Source organism: Corvus kubaryi, unplaced genomic scaffold (genome assembly GCF_017639235.1).
Source record: "Corvus kubaryi isolate FWS band 111438036 unplaced genomic scaffold, C.kubaryi_AGA036_p1.0 74, whole genome shotgun sequence".
NCBI classification, from domain to species: Eukaryota; Metazoa; Chordata; class Aves; order Passeriformes; family Corvidae; genus Corvus; species Corvus kubaryi.
In genome coordinates this window covers 11,219,038-11,241,480 of record NW_024582061.1, presented here as the reverse complement: position 1 = coordinate 11,241,480, position 22,443 = coordinate 11,219,038, and the positions used below count along the sequence as shown (strand labels likewise).

Here is a 22,443-nt window from a genome sequence, read left to right as displayed (position 1 = left end):
TCATGCTGCATAGCTAATTCTTTACGACCACAAATAATATGGAATAAAGACAGAAGGATTGTTCTTGTTCAGTAAAAATGCATTGAAATCAATATCATGAGGCATAAACAAATACTCAGCTTTATAGCTGGCAATGAGCACTGCAATAACCTGTGGGAGCATCACTGCTTCTTATTTGTTTGAGAAACTTTGGATTGAGGAAAAGTGGGTGCAACCCAGGAGTCCCAGAGAAAAGATCATGAACTATACCTGTGTCTTTGTCTGTACCAGCTCCTTCACACTCATGAACAGCAATTAACAGCAGGACTCGATGGTGTTAGAGGTATTTTCCAGCCTAAACGATTCTATGTCTCCGTGTTCTGAAATAAAATGGATGTGAAGAGCAACACTTAATATGGCTTTCCCAAAAAGATTTTAGCAATTATTTCCACTCTACTCTCTATGTAGTCTCTTAAGCATTTTTAAACATAAAAAGTATATTTTCAACCATCAAAGGAAATGGTTCATCCTAAAGAGGTCCTTTAACTATTTAATCCTTCTGTCTGATACTGTGATCCGTACCAAATGATGGAGAGCTAACTAACCAAAATTAGATGCTCTTCTAATGTTCTGAGCCTCCACCTCACTACTGTGATGTAAAAGGTACATGTTATTTCATACAGCCACAAAATCTTACTGACCACTGTTCTTCACTGAAAGCACCTTCATTATTTTCTTCTGTGTGCTGCTGAGTGGATTTAAAAGACAACCCTGCCCATTCCAACCATCAAATCTATACAGTCTGTCCTCTCTGCCATTGCAACCTGGCAGGATTAACGAAAGAAACGTAAATTCCATCACTATCATATGACAATGCCATCAGTGTACTAAAGGCCCTGTGTTTCTAATGTTAAAATAAAAAATGATACCTTTTTACTCTTCAGAATAATCCAACATTTCATAGAACTAGGCTACTGTGAGAAATTCTATTCTACTCTGTTGTATTCTACTCTAGTTAGAATGATAATTAAATATCAAAGATAATGAACTCTAACTGTATATTTTCAAAAAGAATTATGAAATCTAATATTTAGAAAATAAGGTTACATTCATATATTTCCTAATATACATTCAATATATTAAAACACGGCCTGGGGAGATTTTCCAGGGTCTTTCATCCACTTCATTAGGGACTTTGGAAACAGACATACAGATATGACTTGGTTTGAAGGCCACAGTCTATTTAAATTTTATTTTACCATTGCTAAGAGTATATCTCTTTAAAAAGCAAGGGCTTTCTATAAAGAAAACCAAGGGCAAAAAACCCAACACCCCAACAAAAACAAAAAAAGCCCCAAACCAACCAAAACCAAGAGCAAATGCCAGATTCTGCAGAGTTTCAAAAGGTTTCTTCTGGCTTTCTGCAAGCATTTATTATTTTAGTTTGAAGTGTGCAGGAAATAACAGATCTTTCAGAGTAAAATGTTGGCGAATATTATGCTTAGAAAATCTGATTTTGCTGCCAGGTGCACATGCTGCCTCAGCTGCATCTAGATGCTCACTTTCAGAGATTTTTGAAATGGCATTGTTCCAGTCCTTTGCTCTCTAGGCACTGCTTTTTCATCTGTTTCTAAGATAATACTATTTTCTCTTTAGTTATACATCATTTTTACCAGCCATGCTCTTCAGATTATTGTAAATGTCCTTTCTAGTATCTGCACAAATAAAAAGGAAGTGGAAAGGGAAGGAACTGATGTTTAAGAGATTTTTTTTTTCCTGTAAAGAAATGGGGACAGTGGAAAAATGGAGTCTGAAGAAAAAAAAAAAAAAAAAAAAGGATTCTATATTTTATCAACACAATTTTCAAGTAATGAGTCATAAATGTTCCTTGCATACCTGTCCAGAGGATTGGGAGCTGAACATCTGAGGGTTTTCAAAAGTACTGAAATACTGAGCATGACTTTAAAATCTCCACTTTTGCTGCAGTACTAAGTGAAAACTCTCACTAGCTGCATATAATTAGAATGCATTTGCTCATGAAGCTAAAATTACTGCAGACTAATTAAGAGATAATCCATTACAAGACACAGCAGCAAGGTCTAACAGTGTCTCTCAGAAACCGATCACTTATATTCAATATCTATTTTAGAGGTAGTATCAGTGGGATTGAGTCTCACCAAAGGCTGAGAGCTCTATAAATGGGAGCCAAAACGAGATTATATGTTGAAGGATAGAACATTGCTCAGTCACTGTCTTTTATTCTTTTATGTTCTGAGTGACTCGTGATTTAATTATTGTATTTGATGGATAGTGGTGCTACCAAATTCACAGTGCCATACCAAGCTATTAATTCCAGTATGCCTAAGGCTACTGCTTTAAATTTCAGAAGCATAGATATTACAGTTTTTGGCAGGGGTGGAGTGGCAGGGAGAGAAGTCCTAGGAGGCCCTATTATCACCCAGTTCCTTTCCATAGAAAGTGCTCATGCAGCTCTTCAAAGTACTGGCAAGCACACCAGCTTGTTTTGACTGCTCTATAGGGCCTAGCTCTCTACAAAATCCTCTGTTGGCTCCTAGGTGCACAGAAAATACTTAAATGCTTAGAGAAGCTGGTCCTTAAGAGCATGTTAATATAGTAAATGAACATGAAAGTGTAACAGAGAAACCTTTGGGGGGCTTTGGCAGGAAAGAAACGGGCCAGAGCTGTGGAGAGGGGCTGTAGGTTCTGGCTGCCAAAACGTCACATTAATTTTACCCCAGCTGCTGCAGATTGTGTGAGTTGAGAAAATCTGGCAACACAGTTTTCAGTGTGGGTTATCAACTCTGTGCTTCATCCCAGGAGCTCAGGTAACCTGCGCTGATGTCCGCACTAGCAAGGCCTCACTGGTACTCATCTTCTGCTGAACAGGACAAAGCTCCCCTGCATACTCACATGTGCCATTCATGCATGATGATGAGATGTAACTTCAATGGTAGTTATTGACAACCAAGCAAAAATTAGGATTTCTGGATTATTTTTATGTTAATAAAACAGCATTTATTACATTTTTCTTTCCTTAAATGTTACTAAATAAAGACTCTTCAGACCAAATGCACAAAGGTAATAATGGAACAGATGTTTAGGCAGTTTTCTAGATTGCCATTAAAATCAATAGGAATTTAGATGCTTTTATGTGAGCTTTTGAAAACTTTAATCCTTCTGAGCATGTGCATTACAAGAGTGAGTGGTGAAATAATTGACTTTTTTCCTTCTCTCCATTCTTGGGCAAGCCTGTTCACAGATGTGTAGAAGAACTTCTAGGATTTAGAAAAAGTTCTTAGTAGATCTATTGTAGATCTATCTAGTGAATAGGGCAGGAATACAAATGATGGCTGCATAAATACAATAAGCAAATATAAATTGGCCCCTGTCTCTGCTGCAAAACTGTTCTCTGATGATAGCCAAGTTACTTCAAACAAACTCTCGACAGACAAGTCACTACCCCTCTATTCTGAGCTTTTACTTGCCTGACTTGAGACACCTTAGAATGCTCAGAAGTTCAGAGCATTCACAAAGGAAACCAAAATCCCTAAGAGTGAAGTGCTGAGCTTTCAGAGTACTACGAGTTATCTCCTGTATTGTGAAAATTCAGACTTAAAGTGGAACAGGCATCAAACTTGCTGATTTTTGTCTTTACCTTTGCGGTCAGTAATTTTTTTCTCACAGAAGTGCTACAAGATTAATTCATGTTTATGAAAGAGACCGTACAGAGATGAATACAGGAAACCTCTGATGATGTTAATTCTCTTTTCTTTAGAACAAGATTCATGGAATGTGCAGTGAATAATATTCTTGGCTAACAGAGAAGCTTGCGATGCTTTGTTGATTATTTCTGGTCTTCTGCTTCAACCAAAGATAATGACACTGTTACCTCAGATATTTAGCTCTTACTGTTCTCCTTTCCCAGCAAATTAGAATGCAAAAGACCTGGAAAGAGCTACTACTGGACAAGTTTACCATGCCCAGTAACAAGTTCTGCCTTCCTCAAGATTTTGAGCATTACAGAATCTCCATTCCTGTTGAAAGAAAGTAGATATTACTTTCCTTTTCAAAGTAGCTTCTACCCCCTCTTAGAAAGGTCTAACTGTAGTAAGAAAAATATCAAAAATTCAGAGTTTTCTAAGAGAGAAAAAATGTTGGTGAAGGCAACTTGCAGAAAATCAGGATCAAGATAAAGCGTGTTTATAGCTATTTGACAGTTTATTTAGATTACATCATAATCCACAGGAGGCATGCCTTTGTGTTGAGTGCTGCTACGTGCACCTTTGAGTTAATACAAATACAAGAACAGTCAAGTAGATTATCCCAAGAGCCCAATGCTTTACATGGATAATGACTTGGCAAGGCCCTTAAGTATACATTGGATTATAATAGCAGTGCCTAATTTTTACATATCCTGACATCTAGTGGAATTTATTGCTCCTAGCAGAATGTCTGGGTTCATTTGCATCTACAGTGACTGGGAGAAATGGATAAAGTTAAATATCCTGCTCTTGGATGCAATGATAAAGTTCTCACCTGGAGAATTGCGTAAGCAGTGCGTTGGATAAAATGTGAAAACAGAACAATTTGGCCTAAGCCCTCCTCCTTTCAGACACATGCCTACAAAGACAGCTGCAACAAGGCCTCTGATCTGGTTCCTGGTTTTGATCTTGGAAATAATTTCTAGTGACAGACATAGAATAATCCCAGCACCTTGGACAGATTGTCTCAGAAGGTACTTGAGCTGCATCTGCTATGTGTACCTTAATAGCTTGCTGTTCATTAGCAAGCTGAGGGTGGCTTTGTTTTCATCCATTTTCCATGCCTTTCACAGAATCACAGAATCATCAAGGTTGGAAGAGACCTTAAAGATCATCCAGTCCAACCATCAAGCCACCATAATCACCCCTAAAATGCATCCCCAAGTGCGACATCCAGACGCCTCTCGAACACTTCCAGGGACGATAACTCTAATACCTCCCTGTGCAACTTATTCCAGTGCCTGACCAGTCATTCAGAGACAATTTTTTTCTAATACCTAATCTAAACCTCCCCTGGCACAACTTGAGGCCATTTCCTCTCATTCTTTCACTTGAGACATGGCAGAAGAGACCAACTCCCAGCTCACTACAACCTCTTCTCAGATGGTTGTAGAGAGCAATGAGATCCCTCCTGAGCCTCCTCTTCTCCTGACTAAACAACCTTGTTTCTCCGGAATAATTAAACCTTGGGTGGACTGAAGACGGGAAGAGTGTATGAGTCCATGGAAAAATGGAATATAGGGGAACATCTGGAGTATAGAGTCGTGTTTCCTGTCACAAATTGGTTAGGCTGTCTCTCAAAGCTATTCCTATTTGAAATATATTCCTCTATTCCTATTTGAAATATATTCCAGAACATGGTTTTGTCTCCCTTTTTTGTTTTGTTTTGTTTGCTTTGGGTTTTCCTTTGTTTTGTTTTAACCTGGTGACAGTATTGCATTTAATTTAAGTAAGTTTCTGATCTTCATTTCTGTGATGTGAACAAGTCAAAACATTTTAGTGTCTTTTTAGAAGGAAGGTTCTGGTTGTTCCTTTTCATGCACCTATTCCACTTTAAATATATATTCCTTGAATATAAGTACTCTACAAGAAAGGACAGATATAGTGCCGTCATGATTTGTTCAGCACCTTTTTATATCTCTGTGTCTACTGGTATACTTTGTCTGATACTTTTTAAAATAATTTAAAGATTTTGTGAATTTTAATGGTTTTACCATATTGGTGTCATATGGAAGTATTTATTGGTCTGTATAAATGTATCATCTCACACTTTGTTTTAATTATTAATCCAGGTCTTGAAGAAATTTGGCTTCCCCTGACTGGTTTCTGCTTTACATTGGTGATATATCTCTCAGTTTCATCTTTTCAGCACATTCACTTTCATTTCTGCATTTACGCTGGATTGTTTACCAGAAATAGATCTTTTTGACCAGAAATAGGGGTTCTTCTCATAATCTGCATGTGTGCTATACCTCAGTTCTCAATGAAAACCTCAGTCTGCTGACTCAGAATTCCAGGCCATCACCGGTACTGCCGGCACAGTGCTGTAGGCAGTGGTAAAGAGATGCTGCTAGGCAGTAATAATAGCTGAGTAATAATAGCTTAATAATAATAGCACAGTGCTTGAGCAGGAGGGGCAGGTGAGGGAATATGTAAAGATTATACTCCCCGAGGGTTGTACTTTGGCACATTGGTGAGAACATGTGAAGGAGAAAGTGCTGGCTGTGCACAACAGGAGAGAAATTTAGCTAGCTGAGAAATTTTCTGTGTACCAAGACTGGAAGGCTGGGTTATCATGAAGGGCCAAATAAGTATTATCAGACTGATAACACACCATAAGGAGGAGGAACACAGCACTATGAGGTGAGCTCTGAGGCTCTGCAGGTAAGCCCTGGTGAATTTGCCATCCTGTCCCATGGCCCATTGTCAGGAAAATCCACAAATGCCAGAGGTTTATGTCCAAAAAGGAGACAGAGGAGTCCTGCAACTTTATTCGAATAAAGGGAGAGAGCCCACCGGGGCACACACCCATGGAGTTTTCTCTCTCGAGGTTTTGGAGGGCACAGCCTCCTTCTATCCTGAGCTCCCGGCCACATGGTGCCCTGTTCCTTTCCCTTTGGCTGAGGTACAGGGAAGGTACAGCCTTCCCGAACCGCCTACCACATATCGATATCCCCCTTGAACCTACTGTTTTACCCCAAAGCTCAGAAAGTCAGTCTTGTGCAGGACCTTGTCTGTTTCAGGGGCCAAACTGGCTCTGCAACAAACCTGCTGCCCGAAGTTAGTAGAGACATTAAGAGCCATTCCAAAGACGTTAACACCCAAACCTTCACCCATCAAATTGTTTGTAAGGACATTAGCATTCCTCTCACCCTGGAGAAAGACAAAATGTGACACAAAAAAGTAAGTAGGAGAAGGGCTCAGTGGCTTGGGAGAGATGTGCCAAAGAGCTGTGCCTTCTTAAAGTATAGCCAGGTGTAGTTCTCTCACACAACTGTGTAAATATACTGGGACAAAGTTCTGGAAAGGGTCAGCCACTGTTACTTAACACAGGAAATAAAGGATCACAAGGATGATGTTTATTACTCAGAAAAGTCACTGCAGTGAGTTTTAAGAACTACTTAAAAGACCTTTTGATGCAGGGCTAGACTACAGAGATAGGCGCTACTATGCTTGGCCTCTTGCAGGCCTATGCCGCCCCATCATTCTGCTGCGGCCACCAGCGGTGCCTCCGCCTGATCAATGCTTGACAGCGGCGCTACCAAGAGCGTCCGTCCTATGTAGGTGGCTGAATCCAGAGTGTGCTATCAGCTAGTGATCGCTAACTAGTTCCTTGTCATGTTTTTTTCCTCAAGAGCTGTCCTTGAAGAATTCCATCAGTAATCCTCTCTAGCCTGCTGATTCCCATTCCACGAACACACCCCCGCACTTCATTTCTGCGCCAAAACACGCGTAGACTGCTTATGAAATCTCAGCACGCAGCTCGGCTGTGTGATGTCCTCAAGCCCTCCCGACGTCTCTCCGCAACGGGAACAGCCAATTCCCCGCCGCGCCGTGAGGCCCGGGAGCGCCGCTCCCTCAGCGCGGCCCCTCCGCCACCGCCAGGCGGCGCCAGGCGCTGCCGGAAGCGGGGCGGGCGCTGGGCCGGCGGCCCCGCCTGGCGCAGGCAGCGCGGGGAGCGGGGCCGGGCCGGGCCGTGCGGGGCGGCGGCCGCCGGCGGGCCATGCTGCTAAAGCTCCTGCAGCGCCAGACCTATACCTGCCTGTCGCACAGGTATGGGCCCTGCCTCTGCCTCGGGGGCCTCGTCCTCATGATCGTCTCCGCCCTGCAGTTCGGGGAGGTCAGTACGGTCCCGCGCCGGCGCGGCGTGGCTGCCCCCCTTCCCCTGCCTGCCTCCCTCCCTCCGTGCCGAGCGGAGCGGTGCCGGCGGGACCGGCGCAGCCCCGCGGCTGCACGGCCCCGGGGGGGTTTGGGGCTGTTTTTCCTCTGGGGAGCCGGGTAGTTGTGTTGTCCCGCGAGCAGCGAGGTTCCGCACCGGGCGCCTTGCGGGTGACAGGTCCCGCCCATCGCGGTGCCCCGTTCGCGCTGTGCCGAGGGCGCTGCCGCAGGCCCGCCGTGCCCGCGGGGACGGGCTGTGCCCGCATCCCGGAGCGCAGCCCTGCGGCCGCTCCCGCTCCCCAGGCCGCCCTGTCCCCACCTGTTGGGCTGCGGGGAGCGGTGGCAGCGCGCCGCGTGTCCCCTCGGGGGGTTAGCTGGGGTCTAACAGGTGACACAGACCGGCGTGCTCGGGCAGCTGGTGTTTGCTGCTCTTGTGCAATTCTTTTCCGCTTCCCTCATCAGGTGACTTACTGCTGCTGTGTTTTTGTTTGAGTCTTTTAAAGCCTGTGCTGGATGTCACCTTCACATGTCGACTGGGAGTGACAGAATCTTTCCCCTTTCCGGAGTTTAAGGAGTTAAATGCATCCTCCCTCCAAGCTGCGCAGCATAGTCTGCTTTGCTCTTTACTTGTTACTTAGTTCGCCCGCATTAGTTTGTAAATGATGCCTTGTAATTACACTTTTTCTAGATATGATTTTACACGGATGTGTTGTGCGTTTAAATCTTCATTTCACATTGTCCTATCGATTTGGTAAGTCAATGAAGGGATCTGGAGAGGAAAAAATGAATCCTACTTCAGTGCAGTGTTTGTGAATATAGTAAGGAATCAGGGAATTCAAGTATTTTTGTCTAAAAGGATGGCAGTGTTCAATGCAAACAGACTGGAATTTCCTGATTCCTAAGTTGTTCCCCCTTTTTTTTTTTTTCCCTTCTCTATTCTAATTTGATGGGTTCTTTCAGATACAGGGGGAAAGAAAGAAGATCCATAAAGAGTATTATCTGAAACTCTTGGATGTAGCACAATCAAAACTTTGTGTACCAACACATCTTCGTATAAAGTCCTTAATCTCTGCTGTCTTGTGGGGACCACAAGTTCCTGAAACACTTCCAAGCCATCAGCAAATTAAGTAATTGCAAAGTACTCATAGGCACCTGTTTGCACATGAGTATCAACGTGGATTGGTGCAGATTTTTTGGTGCTGTGAAACTGAGCACAGTTTTGCATTTCTTCAGAATGGGGACTTAAAACCCAGCTTTAGGATATCATAGAACTTTGGAGGTTTTAAAAAATATTTCAGTAGTTGTCTAAGTTACGGCTGATTTTGGTGAGAATCAGTCAAAATCACTGCTCAGAGTTTCCTCCTAAATCTTAGTTTGCTGCTTCCAGCCGTTTAAAAGCTACTTGGAAAGCTTAGATACAATTTAGAGAGTGAGCAAAAGACCTGGGAGAATCAGGTAGGAGTAGATTTTCCAAATTACATGTTAAGAAAAAAGAAAAGTGTTTTTAGAAAGAACAAGCTAAAACACACCAATGAAACTAAGCCTGGTAAGAGATGTTTGCATGCATTTTGCTTTTGCCTTTTTATATTGGTAAACAGTGGTAGTTCAGTGGTTTAGGAGAGACAAGGCTTGTGAGAATGAACACTGTTAGACCTCTTCCGACAACTATCGTGGGAATGGAAAATGCTTCTCCAGTACAGAGTCTGCAAGGCAGCAACTAATAAAAAAATGTAGAACTGTTGGGAAATTGAAACCAAGAAATCTTTCTAGAAATTAACAGCTAAACCATTTTTAGCCATCTGTGGGAAACTGAAGCAATAAAAAGGAGTGTGAGGCCATGCTTATCAGACCCTGGTGTCTGAACAGCATTTGCAGTTCTGCTTTTTCCCCACCCCTAGAACCAGCTTTTTTTTTGTTCTAGTAGGCAAAATTAGATCTGATTTCTTGGGTTCATGCTAATGTCAATATTACTGGTGAGTAAAAATGGATGGTTAGGGCAAATAATTTGAGACTGGTAATAATGTTCTCACAGCCAGAAGCTGAAAATGAGCTTCATTTGAAGGAAAATCGTGAGCTCAGTGAAATACTAGGACATTGAGCAGGATTCAGAAATATTTCTGCAAAAGCATACAGGGTAGCCAGGTCTAAGTCAATGCTGCTCCCTGTTTGTAAGATGAGCTTTAAGTATTAGGGCAGTTTGGTTATAAACCCTTCTTGGCCATGCTTCTGTAGGTAGCTCTGCTTTGGAAAATGCTTTATAGCCAGACCATGCCAGAGCCACTGTTATCATCTGTCTGATACAGTAGCTCCTAATAGGCAGTGCCTCTCACCTTTTTTAATGTTCCTCTGGTGGTTTTATAGTATCAGTATGAGAAGTTGAAGCAAAAGAGCCTCTAGGCATTATTGCACTATGCCCAATGTGTCAGGAGGAAACAGTTGCTGGGAAAAAATGTATCAGGTAGAAAGAGTTTTTAACTTTGTTCCTTGATGTGTTGTTAAGAGTTCTGTCCTCTGCTCTTTTTGGCTATAGTTACACGAAAGACAAAGAAAAAGGCTGGAATGGTTAGTGTTTTTCTTCTGGAGAGACATATTATTCATATAATATATTCTTACTCAAATACTTCTGTATTTCTTCTAGACACAGATCAGTCGCAGTGTGTCACTTCATCATTATCAGTAGGAGCAAATGTTTCCACATGGATACGCTCTTCCAGTGTGTACTGTATTAAACCTGGTATTTGGCAGAAGGACTTAATGATTTATGCATAGGAAAGTGCAATGCTGTGTGTTTTTAAGACAATTCCTGACCTTGGTATTTAAGGGAGGAGATTTTTATGCCTACCTGGGCAATCTGTGTCCTTTGTATGAGGGGAATGGAAGTGTGCTGATGTGGTCTTAGTTACAAAGAGACCATCTGCAGCTCTGGCAGGAATTGTGTGTGTGCTCTTGTCACCCAGGCACATGATGGAGCTTCCCTGCTCGATGGAAGGTTTTAATTTGCTTTAGTGGCAACGGGGGAAGAGAGATGTGTATCCTCTTAAGAGGGAGGAAACTTTTTGTGGTTTTGAGTGTGACCTTAGAGAAATGGTGTATTTCATAGTTCCCACAATACAAGAAATAAGTGATAATAATATTTAAATCTAGGAAGAGTGATGTAAAGTAACTGTCATAAAAACTGTCCATAAAAAACTATCTACTATCTATCAAAGTAACTACTATAGTAAAATACTATCCTTTCCTGATTTCCTTTCTTTTTGTTTTGTTGTTTTCATTTGTTTGTTTTGGGTTTTTTTCCCTCTCCAGTGCATACAAATATGTACTTATCCCAGTAAATTAAGCCACTGTGCCTTCAACTCTAAAATAGCACAAAATGCCACTGTAGTTTTCAAGGTTGGGCTTTCACTGGAAAGGATGTCATAGCAAGTTTATCTCAGAGGAGAACTTGTATGTTTTATATTGCTTTTATCTCAAAATACTTGGACTTCTTTGTTATGTCAAAGCATAGTTACCACTTTTAGTGTTGAAAAATTGTGGGTGCTTTTCCTGGCTGTTTGTTTGCAAAGCTCAGATTTTGGAGGCGTGTATACTTCAATATGTCCTGTATGAGAATAGAGAGAAAGATGAGCAAAACTGTGCAGGGGTGTGTGTGTGTGTGTTAGGGGTTTCCTGCTTGTATCAAATTATATTTGATTTATGTCTCAGTTTTGGGAAAACATTCCTGAACTTTTAAATACTGAGAGACAAGGGGGAGGTGACCTAAATAAAAAGTAGCTTAAAAAGAGTGTACATAAATAATGAAATCCTTTGTTGCAGAGAAAAGCAGAGTTTGTTCAAATTAAGCATGCTCTTCTGTTCTGGGTCTGATTGCTGGTTCAGTGTCATAATTTAGTTGGGATTTTGGTCTGCTCAGTTGTTTATTAGTGCATAGATCAATTTGAATGAAATCAGTTGTGGTTAAAGATTTCAAAGCATGAAATTTAAATACCTAACTTTAGAAGGTGGTGACATCAAGTGGTTTTGGTTTTTTTTCTTTGCAGGTTGTCTTGGAGTGGAGTAGAGACCAGTATCATGTTATGTTTGATTCATACAGAGACAACGTCGCTGGTAAATCATTTCAGAATCGGTAAGCTTTACCTGCACTTGACAGCATTGCACATTTTACTGTCTAATTAAATATTTAAATAAAATATATTAGTTGAAGTTACATACTGTTGAGTAGACCTTTTTGTATGGGCTCTAAATCTGCAGCAATTTTTAAACTTAGTGGCTTAAATATACTGCATAGTTAGTGCATAATCTCCCAGTTTGGAAGATTGGCATTTGAAAGCTCTAGTCATATAATAAATTTACATTTTTAATGTGTTTAATTCATCCAGTCTCTAATGAAACATCAATATGGTGACAATGTTAGCAATGAAGGGAGGGAATGACATATGTTCCATATTAAGATAGGAAAACATAAGTACTGTTCCTATGTGCTTAAAATTTCAGTTTTCAGTGTTTTGAGAAGTTATTTTTAAGTTACCTTGCATTTTCTGTGATGTCTCATGAGGGTCATTATTTAGCAGAGAAGTCACAAAGCTAGTAATAAGCTTTTAAAATCTGAGTGCATGGGAGAATCTCTCACAGCAAGTTGGAAACCAATTGGTCATTTATTTCAGTTGTGTTAACTGCTACGTGACTTCCTGTGACTCCATGTCTGAATAGCCATGGCGTCTGTTGCTCAGGGAGTAAGTGGACTGTGAATTGGTAGGTGGAAGAAAGCTACTAAGCAGGTGTCATCAGACTCTTAATATTGATACACTTGACTGGGAAAAAAACTAACCCTGAAAGCAGATGCTTAAATCTGCCTTGAGGTTTGTTGCATCATGGAACAGTAGAAATGATCAGATCAATTTGTCACGCTTTAGTTGGTGTGAGATAACTCTGTAAAAGTGCATTGCATGGTGTTGGTGAATACTATGAACTTTATTATAGTCTCCTCTTCTACTCCTCTCCCCCATTTTCCAAAGGATGACAGATAAAAGCAGAATGATACAGCTCATATGGATGAATAGCTTAATGTTTACATGTTTTAGCAGCGCTGAAGTAAAACATGCCAGTTTGGTCCTGTCAGTACTAAAATGCCTGACTTTGTGATAATTGACTGCAGTGTTTTTATAAAACCGTTGACTTTTTCCAAAACAAAATCACAAATCTTACTCTTGTGGTGTAGATACAGTCACTTCCCATTTCTGCAGTGTTTCCTTACTTCATTTTGGTTGTGTAAAGCACTCCTTCACTAGTGTTCATTTCTGGGGATTGGGAGCAAAACATCCAGTGCCTGGTGAGGAACTATTGGCTGCCTGATCAAAAGCTTAAGGTTTTTATGATGGGTGCTTAAATTATTCCAGTTCACCCATATGCCTTTAACAGTCTCGTGTCAGGAGTAACAGGGATGTTTGCTGTGACATTTGCATGCAGATACCAACTTCCTCTAAAAATCCATACCAACAAGAAGTCCTTGCAGAGATACAGTTTTAGGCATTTTTTTGACTTTTAGACATCCCTTGTCAGGGGTTCAGTTTATTTTTATTATCAAACTTCACAAATGCAGTAATGGACCCTGTCTTGCAGCATGCACTTGCATCAGTGGTGGTTTGGTGGAGTTTTTTAGTCTGGTGTCAATGCAACATACAGAGCTACACATAAACTGAGGACTGTGGACTTCCAGATTGAATGTCGCTCGTACAGTGATTTTAATCAGTTCCTGTTTTAGTGCTAGAGAAAAATACTCAGAATTGGAGAACAGGAGGCTTGTTGGTTAGGAAAATTAAGCAGGTGTACTGCTTTGTGGAAACTAAAAACTACATGGCCTTTGGGAAATATTAATGGGCCTTCAATTGAATTTGAGTTGTGTTGTTCTCTAAGAGCTTTGCAGGTAAAATTCTCTGTTCTTGTGTAACAGTTGACTTGTAAACTTCTATGGAAAAAACCTCACTGTGGAATGTAGACAAATTTGTGTATGGGGGCAAGCTCCTTATGATGATAAACTAAAAAGTTCGTCAGACAAAAACAATGACATCATTAGTTACACCTATTGAACACTGTACTCTGCCAGACCAAAGCAGACTTCTGGTTTTGCCTTGAAGTTTAGCAATTGCTTTGGCTTGTTTTACCTCCCTGTTAATTACCCTTGGCATCCCACCTGTGGTACTTTTCAGATAGCCACATCAGCTGCTAAACTTGGTACTTACATGATTGCTCAGCTACTTACATTACAACACCTTGAGAGAGTGGAGTAGACATTCCAGGGCTTTTTACCAAGTCACTTTATTATCCAAACCCATTTTTGAAGACTAAGCTTTGACATGAAAATAAAAAGGGAGAAAAGGAAACTAAATAATGGAGTTCCATGCATGAGTGTTTTGGATGAGGACTGCATTTTATTACTCTACTTGCAAGTGGTATAGTAAGTGTACTTTACTCAGTGTAACTTTGCTATTCCAGGATGTCATATTTAAAACTCAAAAATATATATGGAAAGATGTGAAGGAACAATCCTCAGCTTTTTAAATGTGCAGACTGATTTCAGTAGGGTGCAGCAAGTGAGAGCTATCAGTGGTCAGCCAGCCATTAACTGTCGAGCTGAGGGAGGCTGGAGAGAGGAAAAGACATACAAATGAGGGAGCAGGAAAATCCATGGAACAGCTGACTTACTGTTAGTGCATAATTACAGAGCTGGAACAGGCTGGAGGGCTGGGAGGTTTTCTATGAGCAGCTTAGACCTCTGTTGTCCATAAAGAGGCTCAGCAAGGTTGGAGATCACCATATGGTAGCTTGGGAGAGATCCAAAATCTGCTGTACCTCTTCAGCAACAGTGGATGTTGAGACAATAAAGTTTGTCTTCTACCTACAATCTCAGCTGTGACAATGGTTCTCTTATGTAAACATATCATGGGTATGGGAAATTCTTCCCAGCAAGAGTGACAGGTCTCCTGTCCTATCTGGGGGAGCTGGTGGCTCTGGTTTTGTCTTCAAGCAGGATCCTATTGATGTTTTTAGATTTGCAAGTAAAAAATGGTTTTTGAAGGAGAAAAGTGTGAAACCCCAATTAATTATCTGGGAGTCTCCAAGGAATTTTCTAAAGTGATGATTTTCTGTAGAAAGGTGTTAAGATAATTTCCACTTGGAATCAAAGTGCACCTTCGAGTCGCATCTGTTAGTCATGACAAAGAGGGGAAATAGCTGATTAGAAGGGTGGCTGTATTTAGTAAATTAGCTCAGCTCAGCTTGGGCTTAACCCGTTTGCCAGACTGGTGTTTCTGAGGAAGACCAAATGTATAAATCCATATGAAGGAAACACAGCTACAGTATTTGAGAGACATTTTTTGAGTGAAAAGACTTCTCTGAACTTCAACAATTTGCAAAAGACTCTGCATATTAAGAGAGTGTTTGGGAACAATACTACTGAAGTGTAGAATCTGTTCCTTTTAATTTTAAACCTTTTTACAGCAAAGTTCCACTACATACCTCTGAAAATATAAACTCGCAGGATATTTTAGGAAGCCGTGAAACCAGCCAGAAAGCTTTGGCCAAGTCCAGAAAGGTACAGTCTTAACAGTGCTACTTTGCTTAATTGGAAACAACAAATTGACTTGGGACATCTGATTTTTATTATTATGTTTGATAAATATTACTTTCTGAAACAATGTATGCTGTAAAGGCACATTAAGAAAATTTATTCAGTATTTGGATGAATTTTAAGCAATTAAACTAGTGGATCTGCAGACAGTTCCCTTTTTTTTTTTACTGGTCTGTCTCTATTGCCGCTGGTAGTGAAGAATGAGCTTGCCATGCCAGGGTTAATTGAGTTAACATGCCTGCATCTGACCAAAAATGCTTTTCCTCTGTGGAATTTACTAGCATTTGGCTGTATGTGGCATAGTGTATGTAGGTGTATGTGCTACTGCATAGAGACACACTTTTAGGAAATGGGAAAATGGAGAGAGGCTTCACAGATGTCAAAATTGCCTCACATCATAGAAAGAGTCAGAGTTCTTTCAGACATACTGTGTTCTTCAATGAAGCCTGGGTAAATAATTCTGCACTTTGCCCAGAAGGCTGAAGGTTGGGCATTTTTGAAATCCACTGACTTGAGTCAGGTGCTTCCACCTAAAACACTCCGAGCTGTAGCATTCCAGGTAGCGTCAAACCAGTAATTTAACCGATCACAACAAATGTGGAAAAGCTGGAGGAGCTCCTGCCATTGAATTTCTACTCCTCTGGAGGACATTTTAGTTCAAAACATGCCTTGCAAGTGAACCAGAAGCTAGTCATCTCTGGAGAAAAAAGTGAAATAATCAATTAGAAGGGTAATTGTATTCAGTAAATTGACTTTTTTTGGGTAGGAGAGACTTTCTGGGTGGTGCTGCTGGGGAAGGCAGCACTGCTGCTGGGACGTTCAAACTGTCTCAGAATGACCCACTCTTATCCTCTGAGTGTTGCAGCTCAGTTAGGAACAGTGGTAAATCGAGTACGAAATGTTTCTGCCCATTGTGCTGTGACGAGCTGCTGGCTGACCTTTTACCAAATTTTGTGCTTCAGTTATTGAGTCTGAGCCAGTAGAAAGTGAAGCTGGGTGCAAGCTCTCTGTGTGGCATGCTGTGCAAGGGAAGGTGGATGAAATACCTGCCTGTAAGCTCTGCCTCTCTTTGAATGCTTTTGGAAGGATGCCGTGCGTGGAGAGGGAACACCTTTGAACCTCTCTAATGCTGGGATCCATGGGGTCACACTATGATGTTTTCCAATGTTTGCTAGGCCATCTACAGTTTAGGAAGGTATTAAATGGCTTGACACTGGAACTTTAGAAAATAATAATTGGGGTATCCTCCTGCTGTACGGGACTCAGAGACTCACCTATGGCAGCAGCCTGGAGCACCTGCTGACACAAAGCTGTGGGCCTTGTAGAGGAGCTCATCATAAAAAAAATAGGAAAGATGTACCCAAACCCCTGCATGCTACGAAATCTGCATCTCTCCAGAAACAGCTCCAGGATATTCAATTGTGTCAAGAATTAATTTGTCTGCCGTGTCTGGAGTCTGAATTCATGTACCCAGATTAGATGGTTGGTTTATGAAATGCCCTGTTAATATAATCTAAGAGACATTCCTAGGATAGAGACCTGGTCCTGCTGACATCTACTGGCTCTGTGCAATTAAATAACAGTAAGTATGATTTAAGTTATGCTTCATGCTGTCCTGTCTAAAGTAGTTGGTGAATTAAGAATGTGCTCAGGTCCTGGTACTGACTTGAAAAAATTTTATGGGTTTGAAGGAGTTGGTGTCAGTGGAATTTAGAGCATAAAGTTAGAATTTCCTTTAGTTACTGAACAGTTAAAACCACTTTGTGTTCTTTTGGTTGATGTCTGTGCTGTTTTGTCAAAGGCTTGTCTATAATCGAGACATGATATATATAGCTAAAGAGAGTCTTTTTGCTTTGTCTTGTTTGCAGCCCAGACACCAACTATTTCTGTTGTTAGACAGAAATTGCTATTGTAGGATGCCATGAACACTTGTAATGTAATATTAAACAGCTCATGTAGCTTTCCTTTGAATTATGTAGGCTTTGTTTACCCATGCCAATTGATGTGGTGTACACCTGGGTGAATGGCACAGATGTTCAACTGATCAAAGAATTGCAACAGGTCAGGGAACAGATGGAGGAAGAACAGAAAATAATGAGGTAATAATCTTACATATTTTTTCTCTTTAGCTGACAGCAGCAATCTAATGCTGTACTAGTTTTCTTTGTTGTCATTTTTTCCCATGTTACTCAAGATGAAAATTCAAAGCACATTTTCTCACTTCTTCATTTGATTATTCCCAAAACTTTGTTTCAGTTCTACTTTTAGCTGTCAAGTACTGTCTAATTAGAAAATTGTTTAAGATAGGCATAAGAATTAAGGCTGTTCTGTCATGAATTTGTAAAATGCCGTGTGGAAAACTGTGCATTGTGTATGTCATTTTGTATTGATTTCTGTAACTCAGTTTGTAAATAATAATAATAAAACTATGCCTCAAATATATAACCTCTCTTCAACCCTTTTTTCTCTCCTGACCCCCCCCCCCTCGTATTTCTTTTATAATGGGCTTCATAAAATCTTAAACATGTTTCTTAAGTTCTTGTTTTTAGATTAGTTAGATTAATAGTCTCATGAACACTGAAACTGAGAAATGGGAAAATAATTTATGCATGTTATAAAGGTATGAGTTGGCCTTTAGCTAAGGAAGCAAAGACATGTATTTCTGCATCTGTTTTTGTAGATTACACTATACAGTTCTGCAAAATTACTGATCTAAGCCTTCAAACAGGGGCTGCTGTTTCCAAGATACCTTGGATTATGTCTTGTAACTGTTGATTTAGTTTCTGATAAGTAACTCTGCTCACATGATCTGTTTTGGCCAGTAAATATGATAAATGGAAGGGCAAGTCTGTATTTTTAAGGGTTATAATAATTTAGTTCAGAATAATGAGAAATCCACAAGTAAGTGGATTGGTCTGAGTTTTGGCTTGTTATGTCTTGCAATTTAGGTACAACTAACGGTATGATCTCAAGGGAAGTTCTGGATCTTTTCTTTGTTACCTAAACACTGAAAGTATTAGTAGAACTTTAAATTCATTGATCTTAAACATAGTCTCTGCTCTGAAAAGCTTTCAGATTTATGCTAATATTTTCCTACCAGTTCACATAGCTAATATTAGTGGGTTTAGCTTTGTCATCACTCGTGCTGTGATTCCTGTTTCAGCAGGGAAAAACACGTTGTCTTTTTCCATAACACTGATTTGGAAAGTTGAAATTAAGCTTATGAGTTAAGACTCGTGTCTATACTGTGTTTGCTATCTACAGGGACACCTGGTTCTCTCCCCGTTTTTCACGGGCTTTGAAGTCAATGACCGCTATTGCAAAAAGAACTGTTCCATAGACCTTATCAGAATATTTATGTTAGGCAAAACAATCAAGGCCTAGTTTCAGGTCACTTCATTCTGGTTTCTTACCAGTGTTTTTCACATCAATATCGCTTTTGTTAAGTAGCCTAATAATAACCCCATAAATTCCTGTAGCAGAAACAATCCTGCTGCCACAGCTCTCAGCACAGCCACACATTTCTGAGCTCTGCACTGCATGGGGGTGAGCAGTGAAGGGCACAAGTGTCAGCCTGTGCTCACCTTGGCAAGGCCAATGGCAAGGCCAATGGCAAGGCCTTGGCAGCTCTTTATCTGGGTTACTGGTGCTTTGACAACGTGTCCCTGACTCAATTAACAATCTGAAATTAGAGTCGGTTCTTTTAAAACTGTCAATTCAGTGTTATTTAATATGCTTGTTTTAACTTTGTAATAGGGAAATCCTTGGAAAGAATGCAACAGAACCAACAAAGAAGAGGTGAGTTTTTGTGATTTTGGGGCATAAATTGGGATAAATTATATTCCACTCATTGTTAGGTGAAAGCAGATGCTGGTTGGCGGGGTGGTTTGGTTTTCTACAGCCTATGCATGCTTTCCTATGCCACTTCAAGAGCTGACAGCATGATAATATGTGTATTGAATAAAAGTAATGTTATTGTGACATATATGAAGGAGCTTCTTAAAACAAAACAGTTTCTGGAGTTTGGAATGCATATCCCTGTCACTGTTTAGGAATAGCCCCATGAAAAAATTTTCATGCTTTTTGAATCATAAGACTCCAGGTAGATATACATTAAAAGTTCAGTGTTGCTTTCACCTGCCATTTGTATACATGGCACTGCAAGTAGTAATTGTCTGTGGAGGGTCCACGCCTCTTGTGGTTCTGCTGCCAGGAAGCAGCAGGATCTGGTCTGTCCCAGTCATTTGGCTTGGTTCTTCTGTTATTTAGGGATTTTTATAAGGTCTCTTCTGTGGGTGGACTTGGAAATCTTGGAACTTTGGAAAAAACAGTTGTGGGAATGAACTAAACACTACCAGTCAGGTATTTGCTTTCTGCAGGAAGATAAGCATGCTTTCAGTAATTTCCCCCTGTTACAGCAAATGTTTCAAATAACTGATCAGATTTTACAAAAACTTTTCTCATTGCATCCAAGATTGATTTCTGTCTTAAATTTTCTAGTGGTGTTAAATATGCCTTTGGTATTTTGCTGTAGTGAGAAGCAGCTGGAGTGTTTGCTGACACACTGCATCAAAGTGCCCATGCTTGTCCTGGATCCTGCGCTACCTGCCAACGTCACACTGAAAGACCTGCCGTCCATTCATCCTGCTTTACAAGCTGCTAACGATATGTTCTTTGTAGCAAAACCAAAAAATCCTTCTACCAATGTGACTGTAATTGTTTTTGATAGCCCTAAGGACGGTAAGAAGCTCTTTGTTTTTAGAGCAAGATCGTAGTAAGCTGCTGTGAATTAGTTTTAGGGTTGGGGTTTTTTTCCTCCAGTACTGACTTTGATGCTGATTTTCTGTTTGACTTTAGCAAGTCATTCAGTATCTCTCTTGCCCTCAAACTGCTTCTCTAAATGATTACATTAATGATACTGTTTGCTTACCTCCCAGACAACTGATTACAGATGATTAGAGTTCTGTGCTTTAAAAGGCTATTGCAAAACAGGTTTGATATCTAAATATCTGTGTTTCTCTGATAATCTCAAGAGGCTGGGGTTTAGATTGAGGAAGATTAGTTTTAGATCCTCTTTTAATTGCTGTGAAGTCTAGTTTGAATAATGTGCAGAAAGTTCTGCCCTTGTTCAAAGGATTGCCAACTGTAAAACAATCATTCAAGTGTTCAGCATATATAAGTAGGGTCTTAGAGCACATATGAGTTTCATATTTTGTTTAATATGTAGTGCCTGACTACTGGTCCAACCACTGTCTTTATTTTACCACCAAGAGTTATTTACCATTTATAAAGACAACTTTTCACACCATAAATATTCAAGTATCTTTAATTTGCAAAAATATTTTTTGGTTACTAGAATATAGAAAAGAAGTGACTTTCTACTGAAAGAAGTTTTTGATTTGCAATTTTATGTATTCTAGTTGAAGCTGCCCATTCTGGAATGTTAAAAGACAACAGCAAACAGATAGTATGGAGGGGTTACTTGGTATGTACTTTGACAATCTGTTGATTAGCTTTTGTTATGTATTAAACATTCTGTACATTTTTAGAAAGTTTCTGTGCTATTCTTTCCATAACTCACATGTAGTAAAAAGTGAAAGCTTTTAGATCAACCTTTATTGTTATGAGAATTATTCTATGTTTAAAAAGATCTTTATACCCTCTTTTCTTGTTTTTAGACTACAGACAAAGAAGTGCCAGGTCTGGTATTAATGCAAGACTTAGCCTTTCTTAGTGGATTTCCAGCTACATTCAAAGAAACAAACCAGCTACGAACAAAACTACCAGAGAGCCTGGCCTCTAAAGTAAAGCTGGTAAGGCTCTGGAGGAATGAGTGCCTTAGTTGTACTGGTTTTTTGGAATGGCTCAGGTATGGAATCTCACCCACCTAGGAGACTTAGGATATTTCTGAGAGTAGTGTGGGTTTTTTTTGAGTGATTCTTCCTGAAGTGGTGAAGCAGATAGTGACTCAAAGAGTTGCCTGCAAAAGACCAATTGTCCATTCTGTGGCTGCAAGTTATTAGGCATTCCATTTGCTAGCCTGCAGCTGATTAAAAGGCAGCCTTACCAGTTTCTCTCAGTCGTTTGCTGGAGGCTGTTTTCTGGCTGTAGGATTCTGGATCACTGGCTTGTTTAATGTTACAGAATTTTGTTTATGTAGCTTCTTAGCTTTTTTCTTCCCTCTTAGCTCTCTTAATAGTAACAGCACTGAGTGCTGTGTTTCTCTCTGCCACGTACTCTCTGGGGTCTTGAGCAAGCTGCCCTTCAGCTGACCCACCTGCAAGGCAACAGAACAGTCACTTGTGTGACTGCCATTTAGTGCCTTCTGTTCTCCCCTGCTATTTGGACACCTGTTAGAGTTACAGCCAGGTTTAATGGATAGGTGAAGGTTTAAAAAGTTTGTTGAAGGCATTGGCTTTTGTACTGGAGAGGATGTGATTCATGGTGTGAAAAGGACTGAGGCCAAGGAATTTGTGGAGGAGAAGGAGTTAGCAGGCGAAATGGGATGGCAATCCGTAGGTAATTTGTCTTCATTATTCTGATGTCCACCTGTAGCATCTGCTAATTCACTTTATGACTTGTTCTTGGCGCTCAAATGAACATGAGGTCCTGTTCCCATTTTTTTTTTTTTATTGGCAGGCTGAGCTAACAACTCGTACTCTGTTGCAGACATTATCTTGTGTAATTCCTTTCATAGGCTGGTCACACTCCAACATAATGCGAGCTGAAATTCTTCTTTCTTGTCTCAGCTTGTGTTAGCTGACTGGGAGTCTTGATAATGGCAGAAGCCTTGCAAAGTAAAAACATATGTGCCTGTCTTTCTACATGCTCTAAAACAGATTAATAGAGAGAGCTTTTAAAGCTTAAGCTTAAATAGGTATTTTCTTTTGCCTTTGCATC

The 22,443-nt window shown here is 40.4% G+C and overlaps 1 protein-coding gene across 4 annotated transcripts in view; it reads left to right on the top strand.

Moving 5' to 3' along the window:
• Nucleotides 1-7,704: 7,704 nt before the first annotated feature.
• Nucleotides 7,705-22,443, top strand: part of GNPTAB (N-acetylglucosamine-1-phosphate transferase subunits alpha and beta) — a 41,057-nt gene continuing 26,318 nt past the window's right edge. For 2 of the 4 annotated variants that reach the window (XR_006020002.1, XM_042050399.1), the window contains exons 1-7: nucleotides 7,705-7,881; nucleotides 11,957-12,042; nucleotides 17,523-17,642; nucleotides 19,300-19,341; nucleotides 20,078-20,283; nucleotides 20,964-21,028; nucleotides 21,222-21,356. Coding sequence is in view for 3 of the 4 variants with exons in the window: in XM_042050399.1 (XP_041906333.1) it covers nucleotides 7,765-7,881; nucleotides 11,957-12,042; nucleotides 17,523-17,642; nucleotides 19,300-19,341; nucleotides 20,078-20,283; nucleotides 20,964-21,028; nucleotides 21,222-21,356 (771 nt within the window). In the remaining variant the exon portion in view is untranslated. The remainder of the gene's footprint in view (nucleotides 7,882-11,956; nucleotides 12,043-17,522; nucleotides 17,643-19,299; nucleotides 19,342-20,077; nucleotides 20,284-20,963; nucleotides 21,029-21,221; nucleotides 21,357-22,443) is intronic. The other 2 variants (XM_042050397.1, XM_042050398.1) reach the window with 1 other exon arrangement.